Here is a 15,069-nt window from a genome sequence, read left to right on the forward strand (position 1 = left end):
TGGTTCTGGTCCAAGCCCTGGTCTTACCCCGGATTCTAGCACAAACCCTGCACCTCATCCTGCCCTCAACTGCAACCCCCTGGTTCTGACAAGCTGTGGCTCTGCCCCGTACTCCCATACAGGACGCGTCTCCCCCCATGGAACGGTTAAATGGTTTCAACCAGGGCCGCGGCCGCCCCGTACTCCCCGAGGTGGAGCTGCCTCACAGCAGCGAGGCGGGGATTGCGGGGGGTGCGCCACGGCGCTCGTGGCTCCGCCCCCCTGGATGGGGCGTGGCCTGCAGGCCCTGGCCCCGCCCCTACACCACATCCCCGGACGCGGCGGCCATTTTGTCTCAGTGTCGGTCCTGCCTAGCGCAGCGGTGGTCGTTCGTGCGGTCGGTCAGTCCCGTAGCGCCCCGATCTCTGTCAGAGCCGGTCCGAAGGGCGGCTCCGTAGATGGCCAGCTTTCCCCCGAGTGTCAACGAGAAGCTCATCGGTGAGAGCCGGGGTGGAGGGAAGGTAGCGTCTGCGGGGTCGGGGCGGGAGGACTGCGAAGGGGGGAATGGGCGGGGTGGGGTACAGACGGGGAGGTGGGTATGGGGGGGAGATACTCCTGGGGGGGTGGGAGAAGTGGGTATGAGGGGGTCCTGGGGAGGTGGGCTGGGGGGGTTGGGTTGAGTAGAGTGTGGCCACAGGTGGGGAGGTGGGAATGGGGTTGGGGGGAGTGTGGGGATGGGGGGGGGTCGTGGAGGAGGTGGGTCGGGGGGAGTGTGGGGATGGGGGGGTCGTGGAGGAGGTGGGTCGGGGGGGGAGTGTGGGGATGGGGGGGTCGTGGAGGAGGTGGGTCGGGGGGGAAGTGTGGGGATGGGGGGGGTCGTGGAGGAGGTGGGTCGGGGGGGGAGTGTGGGGATGGGGGGGGTCGTGGAGGAGGTGGGTCGGGGGGGGAGTGTGGGGATGGGGGGGTCGTGGAGGAGGTGGGTCGGGGGGGAGTGTGGGGATGGGGGGTCGTGGAGGAGGTGGGTCGGGGGGGGGAGTGTGGGGATGGGGGGGTCGTGGAGGAGGTGGGTCGGGGGGGGAGTGTGGGGATGGGGGGGTCGTGGAGGAGGTGGGTCGGGGGGGGAGTGTGGGGATGGGGGGGTCCTCCACTGGAGGGAAGCCAGTTAGTGAGGGGACTGGTTTCAGAGGGGTAGCCATGTTAGTCTGTATCAGAAAAAAACAAGGAGGAGTCCTTCTGGCACCTTAGAGACTAACAAATTTATTTGGGCATAAGCTTCCGTGAGCTAAAACCCACATCTGATGAAGTGGGTTTTAGCCCACGAAAGCTTATGCCCAAATAAATGTGGTAGTCTCTAAGGTGCCACAAAGACTCCTTGTTGTTTTAGTGAGGGGGGAATCTCTGGAGAGATTGGGGGGCATACAAGCATCCTTGATTCCACTAGGGTGAAATGTTGTTGGGTGGTGAGAGGGGCCTTGCCAAGAGTTTGAGAGTGGATGGTGAGATGGGGTGTGGATACCCAGGAGGAACCCAGGCGGTGTTGACTATTAATAAGGTGTGAAGGTACTATAGGGTTCCAGCTATGTGGTTGCAAAAGATAAAAGCTATAAGCCTCCTTAGAATCTATAATGTGGTCTTTGTTTTGGGATGGTCCAGCCAGTGCCTATGGGGGCAAAGGTTTTGACCACATTATGGAGCATCTTGAGATGCCTTAGGGTGGAGGGGAGAGAGATACAGTATGTACTCCATGGCAGGGGGAGGGACACGTAGCTACAGAGGACTTTTTCAGACCATGCATGTCAACTCCTCCATTTAACTTGATGTGGCAGTCTTGATTGGCAAAGTCTTTGTCCTTGCCTTTTCAGTTTTGAAATAAGTGGTGGCTGGTAGTTGTGTGAAATCATAGAAATACAGATTTCAGTCAATGTATTAAGTAAAAAATGGATTGTTTGTCTGAAAACCTGGTTCTTTTTGTTAAAGCTATGTATTTCAGTCACTTGGTAAAAAAAAAAAAAATGCGGCGTATATATAATAGTGCACATTTTATGTGAAGGTTTATTTTTGGTAATACAAAAAAAATCCCAACAAAACCTGCAGATAAGGATAGCAAGGGATTTCTAATGGGGGGAAAAAAGGATAATATATGAGATACTTTGTTTAGCTATTTTGGACACTTTCTACTGGTGATTTTTTAAAATAGTTCCTTTTTAAGCCACAAAACAATGTATCAATACATATTTTCACTGTTACCAGTGTTGATTTCTTTTTTGGGAACAGTCAGTAGCTGCCATTGCATGTGTTGGGTTTCTCATGTACTCACAGAAACCCCTCCCTCCTGTATGAATACTGACAGCACGTGAGAAACCAGCCTGGGGCGGTTATCCCCTCATGAAGGGCAGGGCTGTTGCACAATTCCTTCCATTCATATTAGGAAGGCACAAGCTGGAGCAGCAATTGATATTGAAGTAGGAACGTTGTAAATCCATAACAAATACTTGCATGTTTAATAAACACTTTAAAAATTTCATCATAACCATGTGTGATATTTTTCTACCCCTTCCTTTTAAATTTGCATTTGTAAAAATGGACTTGATAAGCATCATTTTGTCCTCTTAAATCTGGCTGGTGTAATGAGGACAATAAAACTGCCCCTCCACTTAAATTGGAGCGAGAAGATATTCTTTGTTCGAGTCGAGTAAATAAGAATAAAAATATTTTTATTCTTCTGATTGCCTGATGCTAGGTTCTTCTGTTATACTCACTAGAAATGAGTAGAAAATTTGGTATAAAAATCTCTCTGTTGCCTGACAATACATCAGTGGTGGTGTTTTGTTTATGTGGGCTGATGAGACATAATGTAACTAACGTTGCACACACTTAATGTTAAATTAAAAATTTCACCAAGTAAATTTTCTATTCAGCTCTACTGAAAATATTTGCTTGAATTGCAGAGAGGCAAATTTTGGTGCTATCTGTAATGCTGGAGGTTAGAGTAGTTTAAATAATAGTTTCAACAGACTCCTAAATGACAGGTTTCAGAGTAACAGCCATGTTAGTCTGTATTCACAAAAAGAAAAGGAGGACTTGTGGCACCTTAGAGACTAACCAATTTATTTGAGCATAAGCTTTTGTATGCGTCCGGTGAAGTGAGCTGTAGCTCACGAAAGCTTATGCTCAAATAAATTGGTTAGTCTCTAAGGTGCCACAAGTCCTCCTTTTCTTTTAGACTCATAAATGAGATTTCAGCTGGGTTCATATTAGCTTGAGATGTGGTTTTCCTGTTGGTTATTTAAGTACATTTTTGCTGTTTAATGACCTGAAGTTTTTGCAGTTGCTACTAAGGAAGACTTTAAATGAATTTATTGTGACACAGCCATTTTTCTAGCCAAAAATTACTTTAACTTGTGTCTGATTTAAAGCCAAAATATCAGCAGAAATATCTACATTGTTGGTAATAAGTTTAAAATATGCTGAATCTCTTGTTCACATTTTAAATGGGATTTCCTTTTTGTTTTTTAGCAAGATCACGTCCTATAGGAGAACTCTTAGCCCCAACATCTCCTTTTGATAAGAAGTGTGGACGTGAAAACTGGACTGTTGCCTTTGCACCTGATGGATCTTACTTTGCGTGGTCACAAGGACATCGCATAGTAAAGCTTGTTCCCTGGACTAAATGCTTTAATAACTTGTAAGATTAAAAATTGTGCTGTTTGATATCAAATTCACTTTCTCCTATTTCTTCATTTTGTAAAAGAAATGTGCGGTGACCTGCAAATAAATAAACATGATGGTGTGCTGTTTTTGCTTCTTTAAGATGTTTAAATGAGAGATTGGTTTATTTGGGTTTTTAATCTATACGTTGTCTTGATTTTTATATAAATAGGAGGAGTGTATGGACAAAGCGAGAACTAGTGATACCACAAGTGAAAGACAGACTTGTGCAATGAGAGAGGAAGTGATTTTAAACGTGTACTTTTTAACACTAGATCAACTTCCTGAAACACTCAGAGAGAAGCTCTTTTAAAAGATTCAGATAGCCTACCTCTTCAGTTGAGGACTGAGAACTCCCACTCCAGTTCTTTGCTTCTCCAACAACATCAGGAAACATGACCTTATATTCTTGACATCTCTCAGCTTAAAAAACAAGCAGAATATTGTCAGCATTTTTTTCAGCACATCGTAAAAAAAACAGCACATTTTTGTTTCATTTGCAGGTCGCTTTTATGTCCATCTGGAAGTTGGTAAATTACATCTTTGATTGACAGCTGCATATCCCTGTATAGCAAATGCATTTTCTCTGCACTGTGCTCAGTTTATTAAGTCTAGTGTGCAGGCTTATCTCTTACTAGGATTTTTCTAATTAAATGTGTTTTGAAGGGTGTATTGGTGAGTTGTAGCAGAACAGAAAGGATCCCTTCCTGCCCCATCTTTTATATAAAAAAACAATTCAAATACTTAACTGTAATATAAATTCAGATTCTCACTAAAATTTTCAGTTTAAGTATAGCATTTAAAATGTTCTTTCATGAAGGGTTAAAGAAGCTAACTGCTCCGTACAGAGGCAGAATTAGGCAACTCAAATTTATTGCTGTAATGAGAAGAGTTTGCCATATCTGAAAACCACCTTCACAACTGAGGAACAAGGGACAGTCATTTTAAAATCTTAAGTGAAGGTATTAATTTTAGATACAGTGGCAATATGTACATTATGACTGCCCATAGATTTATTGAAATAAAATACTCAGTTAATTATGTTTATAGAGTAAAGCTTATTCTTTCTAAAATTCTGACTTGTTTTACAGCTTGTTGCATGGCACAAAGAATGTTGCAAATTCAGTCAATACAAGACTGTCAAGAGAGAACAGTGATGGTGGTCAAAAAAATAAGCCTTGTGAGCATATAATAGACTGTGGTGATATAGTCTGGAGTCTTGCTTTTGGGTCTTCAGTGCCTGAAAAACAGAGTCGCTGTGTGAATATAGAATGGCATCGGTTCAAATTTGGGCAAGATCAGCTTCTGCTTGCAACTGGCTTGAACAACGGGCGCATCAAAATATGGGATGTATACACAGGTACAGGAGCTTGTTCAAATGTATGTCTTGCCATTGTCATTTAACAATGCAGCATTGTAGCTCTATCATAAACTAGAATAACTAGATTCTAAATCTATTGGTTTATGAATGCTAATTTGAAAAGTGCAGTTAAAGTGAACTAACTTAGGCCTAAAAATAGAAGGGACTGTTGCAACTACAATTGTACAAAAGAAATGGTTAGAAAAGAGAAATGGTTTAGTTTGCGCTTCAGCGTCTCCAGGCTAAGATGGCAGGTTACATACCAAACCACCACTGTCTTGTTATTGCTTTGTGAAATCTCACCTGAAATGGACTTCAGAAGTGTCATTTGGGTGTGGCGGAGAACGGGGCAGCATAGGGAAAGAAATACTAGTTTAGTCCTCGGTCCATAAAAGTATGTGAGTATGTGCTTGACTTGAGGCTCTTGAATTTTTTTTTTAAAGCAAAACACAGCATTCCAGGTAGGGAAGAGTTTTCTTTAGTACTTTGGTTATGGGGAAGGTTTTTTGGTGGTAATTGTTTCCCCCACTTTTTTTTAATAAGCAATACTAATCTGGTTAAGATAGGCTGACAGTCCTAACCTTTGAAGCTGCAAGGGAGAAGGGGATCCTGCAATCTAATTTGTAATTACCATTATATTGGGCCGCAACTAATTCCTGGTCACTGAGCAATGACATTACTTAATGAATATTAGGGAAGTTGCTATTGGAAAAACTTGCTATTTGAAGTTAAGAAGAAAACCATGCATTCATCTAAAGTTAAAAGGTAATTCACTTAGATTAGTTCTCAGACATTTAATCTTGTTAGTGTATAGATTTTAGAAGTTTAGCTTTTCCAGACCTAGTCAGAGTTGAAAGATTAAATACATCTTATCGCTATGAAGTATGTATACAAGATTAATTTCTTTGCATATTTTAGATATATCTGTGCTCTAGCCAGTCTCCAAAAGTAGACAAGGAGGAAGGAATTTTATCTTTAAGCTTTGTTTGTGGGCATTTAATTTGAGTAAAAGAACTGCTATGCACTTTCTCTTAATTGGTATCGTTCTTGTGCAACAGGAAAACTCCTCCTTAACCTGATGGACCATACTGAAGTGGTCAGAGATTTAACTTTTGCCCCAGATGGCAGCCTGATATTAGTATCTGCATCGAGAGACAAAACGCTGAGAGTGTGGGACCTGAAAGATGATGGTACAGTTTTATTTGGTGGTGGTTTTTTTTTGAAAATTCACCTGTTGGGAGAGCATAGAGTAATCTTTCTGCAGTTGTCAGCAGTAATATCCATGTATATTTTGGATTTTTAAATCTTTATTGACCTCAGCCCCCTTCTAGTAATCATTTAATCTTCATCCCATATAGTGCAGACTATATTTACCCCTCGGCAAGGAGCATGTATTTGAGGTTCAGCAGCCCTTTACAGTGGTATGTGTGCTGACCCTGCTGGTCAAGGTACAGAGTTCTGAGGCCATTTCAATATGGCAGGTAACTTTTATACAGCCAGAGTCTCTTTAAAACAAAAAAGCAGTTTAGAACAACCGTACAGTGTCTCTTCCAAAAAATCTCTTGCATAAAATGTTAAATAAAACTGGATTTGGACTATTCCTGGGGGTTACTAATCTGGAACTAATACTCCTAGTTTTGCCATTTTTTTCTTTGCAGGAAATATGATGAAGGTATTAAGAGGGCACCAGAATTGGGTGTATGGCTGTGCTTTTTCTCCAGACTCTTCCATTCTGTGTTCCGTTGGAGCCAGTAAAGCAGTATGTGTCAGAGTTTCTTGTTCCTAAGTTTATACTTGAATTGTGCATATAATCACTTTAAATCTAAGTAACAAATAAAGCTTGTGCTCGGTGTCATGAACTTCTAATGTTTTTATGATGATGCAAGAAGTTGCATGAAAGAAATTGAAGTAAACTACCTAAGATGCCTTCATATACTGATTTATGAACTGAGAACTTGCACTGCTTTTAGTTGGAGAAACTTTAAGCATCCTTTGAAGTAGCTTGCACATCTGCATCTGTTCATAAAATAAAAACCAAGGAAAGTAAAACGTGTAGTGTTAAGAATGGAAGATTTAGGCTAACGTTTTCATCAAATTATCTTGCTGTTGATTTTATCCTTTCTATTTCCTGCTCAATTAAAAGGACTTTTCAAAGTCTGAGCTGGTCATGGTCTCTTCTACTGAACAAAAATGTTTCTACATATTCTCAAATACAACTAGCACTCATATGTCTAAAACATCTAGAATGAAGAACAGCATATTGGTTCTGTTTCCATCTGTATTCTAATGTCCTGCTAGAGAACTGAAAGCAGTGCAGGTAAAGCACGTTTTACAATAAACTGCTCTTCTTGGCACTGAAAATCTGAGTGTAAAATAGAGGAAAGGGAAAAGACTAGTATATACTTTCTATTAATAGTATACTAAAGTTAATTGATTAGCAAAACCATAATTAATGTGAACATTGAAGACTAGTAGCTAGGATAATTGTTAGAATGCATTTTATATTTAAAAAAAAAAGTTTGGTAAATTAACAGTTCAGATTTGATAGAGAACAGTTTAGTCCTTTAAAATAGAACAGATGTGGATGTATTCATTGATATTTTTAGGCTGTGTGTTTTCCATAAGCTTCTTGCTTTCCCTGTCACAGGTGGTGGCAGCAATATTGGTGTGATTGAGGTTAAGCTGGCACCACTCACACAGGCGCACAATGGTGTTAGCTGGGCAGAAAGAGTGGCATCTCTGGCTACCAGGCTGGGGGCGAACTTTACCATAGGACGAAGTAACCTTGCATTCGACTGCAAGGTGTACTGTACGTACGCAGGTGCTGGTTGATGTCCACTTTCTGCTTTTTTCTTTCTTTCTTTTTATTTTTTTAATTTTCACAGCAGTGAAACCCATTGACTCCTAAAACTTAAATTTTATTTTCCAGTTTTATGGAATGTTGGGGTCTTACTAGTGAAACTGGTCAACATGATACTTCTGACTGACTTAAAAATGGTTTCATTTTAGTAAAGTGTGTGAGGCACTAATACTATTTTCTTTGGTTAAACTTAAGTTGTTTGCATTTTATCTGTCTGAGATATTGTTAGTATTTAATCTGCAAGTAAAATTGTACGGGGCGGGGAGGCGGGGGAGACCTAAAGAGCACTAACAGGGACAGATTTAATATATAGTTTTATACCCATAAATTGTTAGCCTATTTTCTGTAACATTACATTAAAACATAGTAGAGCCTTCATATTAAGATATTCTGCACAGTCTTCAGTGCAGTTTTATATGATGTAGAACTGCATGTAAAATCCCCCCAAATTAGAATTATACTCATACTTTACCAATTTCTGTAGTAAGATTTACAGTAAGCTGGGTAAATCACAATAGTCAAATGTTTATTTGTTGATATGATAAAACTTAAGATGCATAAACTTTTTTTAATAATGTGGTTAGACTTCCTTGTTATGTTGCCAAAGACATTTCTTTTGGCTGTGAAAATTCTCTTTGCTTGCAGTATCTGTTTCTCTTCCTAGGCTGAAGTTGGTGATCCAAGCGTATTGTAAACAAGTGATCTTAAACTCAAAGGGGATGCCACTGGAGTAACAATATGTTAACCTTACTTTTTCTGTCTGTATATTTCTTAAAATTTTGGTAGTTACTGAAAAGAGGGGACTGTAGTGCTTAACCCTATTTATTTCTGTGTATTTTAATAAAATAGTTTCGTAATACATGGATTTCAGTAAAACTACGTGGTTAAATTGCATTGCCTTTCTTATATTTTGGCTTATTTTTTAAATAACATTTAACAAACTTAAGTTAGAATTTGCATGTCTGCTTTAATATTTTTAAAAACTGATTTTAATCAGAGTATGACACGAGCATATTTCTTAATTGTAGTAATTTATAATGCTTGATTTAATATAATCCTAAGTAAAACTAGCAGACAGTTAAGAAATGTAAATGCTGCACTGGGTATCTGAGCAAAAGCTATAACATTAGCTTTTCTAATTTCAGGTTTTTCTTTGGGATATGGATAAGTACTCCATGATTCGTAAACTAGAAGGACATCACAATGATGTTGTAGCTTGTGAGTTTTCCCCTGATGGAGCTTTACTGGCTACTGCATCTTACGATACTCGAGTTTATGTCTGGGATCCCCATATTGGAGTTATTTTAATGGAATTTGGGTAAGCAGAGTATTTAAATGTGTTCATTTTTAGTTCCCTCCTGGAATTTACAAAAGGATCTGACCACAGTTTATACCTAATGAAAATGCAAGGAGTGACAAAGTTATGGAATTGTTGCATGCTTGGATTTAATAAGATACGATGTCAAATAACTAACTCGGTTAAAGTTTTATTTATTTAAGACAATCAGGCAATACTTTAATATAGCACTATCCTGGAAGGAAACATAGTTCCAGCTCTCTGTAACTGGAGAAGTAGTGACAGCATATTTCAATTCACATCTAGAAGGGAAGAGTTTTGGGGAAGTTAGTTATAGGATGTGAGACACAGATTTCAAATCCAGTCATCATTACTGACAGCTGTGGCAACCAGCAATTCCTAATAAGTTAAAAATATCTTTCAATGGGTTATTTCATTCATCACAAAATATCTGCAATAATAGATACCTTTATCGGTCACAGAATGTAATTGGATCATAAGCACCCCTTATCAATTACCCTGTCTTGTTTATTATAATGTACTTCTGTAGACATCCTTCATTAGTTGAGAAGGGTCCCTTCCTGGACAACTGGACTTTTACGAACTGAGAGGAGCAGGGAATAATTAGATAGAGCCCACTACTTGATTAAGTTGCTGAGCATTGGTCACACACTCAATTCAGTTTAAGAACAGACACTGAGGCCTTAGAATCCAGACACACTTTGGCTAATACAGCACGGATTCTGGGAGTATTCAATAAACAAAGAATTGAGTTTAACATACACAAATCATAACCGGTTAATCTTTTCTAACAGAATTGCTAAAATGGTTCAAGATCTTATAAAAATCTAAGGTATGCCCGTTAATTGGAAAGAGAATGCAGGGGAGTGGACTAGATGAACTCTTGAGTTCCCTCCCAGTTCCATGATTCTTATTTGGTTTGCTTGACTAGTAAATGAGAAAAAAACTCAGCTTTGGACAGTAGAAGGTGAGAGAAGTACCATATTGGCACCAAATAGTAAGATTTTAGTCCCTGGGAGAAAACTGCTCTATCTCGTAGTTATTAAATTCCCCTGTTTTAAAATGTGGAAGATTATTTTTGAGATGAACAATTAGCTCGAAACTCAGTTCTGGGAGAGTACTTCCTCTGTAATTGAAAATGCGTAATTCAAGACTTTGGTGCTTTAAAGCCTATTAGTGGAAGTGTCTTCAGTATATAACTAATACTGTGGTGTCCTTTGTAGAGCTCTGCAGCAGTATTTCTTAATTCATACTACAGAGACAAATGTAAAAAAAAAAAAAAAAAAAAAACTCTTGAGGTCTATCATGGATCATGCTAACAGAAACTCCTACATAGTTTTCAGTGGTTATGCTGTTAACTGAGCCTGTCTGTCTACAGGCATCTGTTTCCTGCTCCGACTCCAATATTTGCTGGGGGAGCGAATGACAGATGGGTGAGATCTTTGTCTTTTAGTTATGATGGACTGCATATTGCAAGCCTTGCTGATGATAAGTAAGTATGAGGAAAGAGTTGTCAGACTCTTGCTTCTTCCCAGTAATTAAAAATTCCTTGTACTACGCACAACTTACTTTTTTAAACTGAGAACTGTGACTGACTGCTAGTACCAATGCTTTGCTGTCTGAATGATGGTTTACAATGATGTTGTAAAACTGTCTCCCATAGCCATATAAAATAAACAAGAGATGGTGTACAGGGTAGATGACTTAAATAGCATTATAAATATACAAACAGATCTGTAAAAGGGTGGAGAAATAAAGGCCCTCTATTTGGCTTGATTTCAATAAATCATTGAAATAGCGTGCTTCTGTGTCTGGTTGAATGATGTTTTTTCGAGAAAAAATGAACCACTATGGTTACTTGGGTCATCCTGTTTTACTTTTGTACTTGTGTATGGTTTTGTTAATGATGACTGACACAGTCAATTTTTAAAATAGACGATTTTGAAGATAGGAAAGGCATCCTGTCGAAGACAAGAAAACACTTTACCTTGTTTTGGTAGCTTGCTAAAATGAATACTGAGAACTCCTAGCAGAAAAAACAACTGCTAGAGTTTTGAGACTCAGTCTACTCTTTCAGATCATTTGGCTGCAGTAACTTAATTTTTTTTGCGTGCTGTTACTTAGTCTGTAGTGTCTATTGCAAACTCTTCAAACGATAGTCACTTACTTTATATTTCTTTAGAATTGGTATCTGTGTGATGCACAAATATAAAGTTATATTTGACTATATCAGTGGCTTTCAACCTGTGGTCCATGGACCCCTGGGGATCTGCAGACTGTTCAAGATTTCCAAAGGAGTCCATGCCTCCATTTGAAATTTTTTAGGGGTCTGCAAATGAAAGGTTGAAAACCACTGGACTACATGACAGCAGGTGAAGACAGTACATTATAAATACCTACATATATTTTTCTTTCTCAGGTTAACACTTCATAAATTATTGTACTGCATTAAAGAAATTGGTTACTGTGCCTTTAACAGCTGACTTTTTTTCCTTCCAGAATGGTGAGGTTCTGGAGTATCGAAGAAGATTATCCTGTACAGGTTGCACCTTTGAACAATGGGCTTTGCTGTGCCTTTTCTACTGATGGCAGTGTTCTAGCTGCTGGGCAAGTATACCGCTCATAAATCCTACATAACGCTTATGCAGTTAGTAGTCATCCTCAAAGGACTTTGCAAATGTTAACTAACAGTTCTAGCTTCCTCATTTCTAAATGCCATTTTGTTGCTTTTGATTGTTTGAAGGAGGGATCAGAGCTTAGTCAAGCAAGCCTTGAGTTCAACACCACCAAGAGTTTAACAAGCATAGTCTCACTTTATTTCTCTTTAGTATTTAGGGAATGATCAAGCAAGCCACAAATGTGGGTCTGACCCATATACACTGCAACAGCACAGTGCAAGTGCTGTGAAAGCCCTTTAGCCATCCAGGGTAGAATTCTCCTTGTGCAAGTACGGCACTAGGCAGCCCTGCACAGGCCCTTTGAATTCCCTCGCATACTGCACTGCTATATCTAGTCTGAGCAGCTCGGTGTCTGCTGCCACCATAGCTTGAGAGAGACCTGAGTGAGATCTGCTGAGTGCTTTTTCAGCCCCAGCCCAAAATCCCAGGAGCAGAGCATGCAATCTCAACTATGCTATCTAACATCTGGAGTTAGAGAACAAATAGTTTGGAGGAGAGGATTTCTCTGGCCTTCTCCCAACTATCGAAGTATAAGGGTGTGCAATTCTGAAAGTAATTCTGTGGAATAATTGACTTTTGTGTGTTTGTGTGCAGAACGCATGATGGAAGCGTGTACTTCTGGGCAACTCCAAAACATGTGTCCAGTCTTCAACACTTGTGTCGCATGGTGATTAGAAGAGTGATGCCTACTAGCCAAGTCAGGAACCTGCCTGTCCCTTCAAAAGTGGTGGAGTTTCTTTCCTACCTGACTTAAAAAAAAAATCCAAAAAACTCCAAATCCCTTGCATGTGACCAGTCTGCTGAAAATGGTAAAATTACTGGTACATTTTTACAACCTTCAAGCTTCAAACTCTACAAGTTTTCAAGATCTATTTAAATTTGGTACATCTAAAAAAATTGTCCTGCATTTTGACAATGGAGTTTTTAATATTTATAGAAAAATACAGTAGAAGTATTTCTGAAGTTCTCAAGACAATTTTCTAAAATCTAACTGTGAAAACATGTACATATGTAGATGTGTAAGCAGCTATGTGTTATCAGTGGACCTTTTAAATTGCTTTTCTGAGTCAGTGTATATCGTGTATATATTGTTTCTGTAGATCCATCAGTGCTGTAAAGCAGAAGGATAGCTATTATTCTGGGACACTGAGTTAGACAAATATTGATTTAAAGAAGCTTAACTGCTTTGTACGTACATACATTAGTTGGGGTTCAGGATGCTGATCCACAGATACAAAATTGTTTATTTTGTGGGGAGATACAGCTTAGTTTTCATTAGTGCTGATGTGTGGTTAAGAGAAGTTGAGTGAGGGATGGATTAGATAGAATATAAGTCCGGAACATCACTTCAATTAGCAAACATGTTTGTCATCTAAAGCAGGCCTAATTTTTGCAACAACAAAGGTTAAATTTAAACTCTGGGTTGTGATTAAGAAAAATATCCTTTAAATTTCTGAAATCTAACTACTGTATTGTTGCCTGGTATATTGTCTGTAATATGTGAAGTTTACAGACTTGTATTATTCTGTGACCCTAGAATATCTCTTGAGGGGGTGATATTGGATAACTGCCAAAGATAAGCAAAATGTTTGCTTCTGCCTTCTGTTATTTATCTGTACCGCAGATATAAAGAATGTATGCATTGCATAAAATGCCTGATTATATATATATATATATATATATATTTTTTTTTTGTTTTTTTATTAAAGACTTGTACAAAAACCTCACTTTTCTGAAACCATGATGTCTGGTGCCTTTTTTGTATGCAAGGAGGGGTTGGTTATGAAAATAATTAAGTAGTTTTAGTGGAAATCTGTTAAACTATATTGTGATAATACTCTAAACCCTCAAGGGCATAGTACAGTGCATATAATGAAAGAGGGTTGGTAGTGTTAAACCACATGTCAGTATATCTGAAAGTATTGAAGTTTCTCAAAAGACCTTCCAAAGGTATGAAAGATACTCTTAGGACATGTGTACACCATACTTTTGTTGGCATAGCTGTGCTGACTAAAGGTCCTAGTGTACATGCAGTTTTACTGGCATAGGGGTGGCTTGGGGGCTGGAATAAACTCTACTAGTAACAGTGGTCTGTAAGTGATAGGATTAAAATTACTTATCGACAGAGTAGCAGAATTGCTCAGTTATTGCACAATTACTGTACTGGGGTGTTAACTTCCAGCTCATGGCAATTTAAGGAAGAACAGTTTGATTACAAGACATCTGTACTGACTATAAGTGTTTGCAGTTCTAGTCTCTGTATCTTCTGTAATGGGATTTAGGGAACTGACCTATTGTAAGCCATTTACCTACATGGATGGGTGATAGAGGCAACTAGTAGAAAACAGCAAAAATGGTCCAAATGTATAGGAAAAGGTAAATTTTACTAGCTCGCTGGATTTTCAAAGGAATTGGCTGAATATGCTTTTTTTTAAAGGTAACCTCTAGGCCTGATCACTTTAATCCAGTGTTTTTCAAACGCGGATCCGACCCAAAAGAGGTGTCACGAGGCTGTTGTAGGGGAGTCATGAGATCACAAAAAATATTGCCATGGGGAGGAGAGGTACAGTAGCTGCTGCCCTCCGGCCACCCAGCTCTGAAGGGAGAATGCCGCCAGCTGCAGCGCAGAAGTAAGGGTGGCAATACCATGGGTATGCTCTTATGAATAAGTACGGTAATTCGCTATCACTTTTTGGGGGTGGGGGGGTCATCAGTCTGAAATACTTTCAAAGGGAAGACCTAGGAAAAAAAGTTTGAGAAGCCCTGCCTTAGTCAAATTAACATATCTACTACAAACCTATCGGCACTCACCCAGCCAGCTACTGAGAACTGTGCCGTCACACTCTCTGATGACCTATTTGGCTTGTGTCCTAGTTCAAGTCCCATACTTTTGCATGCCACTCAAAACCGTTTTAGAGGATTTGAAGAAATCCAACTAGAAAAGGCCTTAACTCAGAAGGTATCGGAGCCTATTGTTTTATGTACTCATAATCTTCCAATCCCAATACGTTCTGAATTCCAAAGTCAGAGAGAAATATCCAATGAAGTGAGCTGTAGCTCACAAAAGCTTATGCTCAGATAAATTGGTTAGTCTCTAAGGTGCCACAAGTCCTCCTCTTTTTGCGGATACAGACTAACATGGCTGCTACTCTGAGACTTTTTTAGG

The 15,069-nt window shown here is 39.5% G+C and overlaps 1 protein-coding gene across 1 annotated transcript; it reads left to right on the forward strand.

Moving 5' to 3' along the window:
* Positions 1-320: 320 nt before the first annotated feature.
* WSB1 (WD repeat and SOCS box containing 1) lies at positions 321-13,641 on the forward strand. Its single transcript, XM_084650883.1, has 9 exons — positions 321-477; positions 3,496-3,664; positions 4,779-5,047; positions 6,106-6,237; positions 6,706-6,806; positions 9,053-9,225; positions 10,604-10,717; positions 11,725-11,832; positions 12,498-13,641. The coding sequence occupies exons 1-9, from the start codon at positions 438-440 to the stop codon at positions 12,655-12,657; spliced, it is 1,266 nt and encodes a 421-aa protein (XP_084507009.1). The 5' UTR covers positions 321-437; the 3' UTR covers positions 12,658-13,641.
* Positions 13,642-15,069: the final 1,428 nt, after the last annotated feature.

This window comes from Lepidochelys olivacea (assembly GCF_965140295.1).
Source record: "Lepidochelys olivacea isolate rLepOli2 genome assembly, chromosome: 17".
Taxonomy (NCBI): domain Eukaryota; kingdom Metazoa; phylum Chordata; order Testudines; family Cheloniidae; genus Lepidochelys; species Lepidochelys olivacea.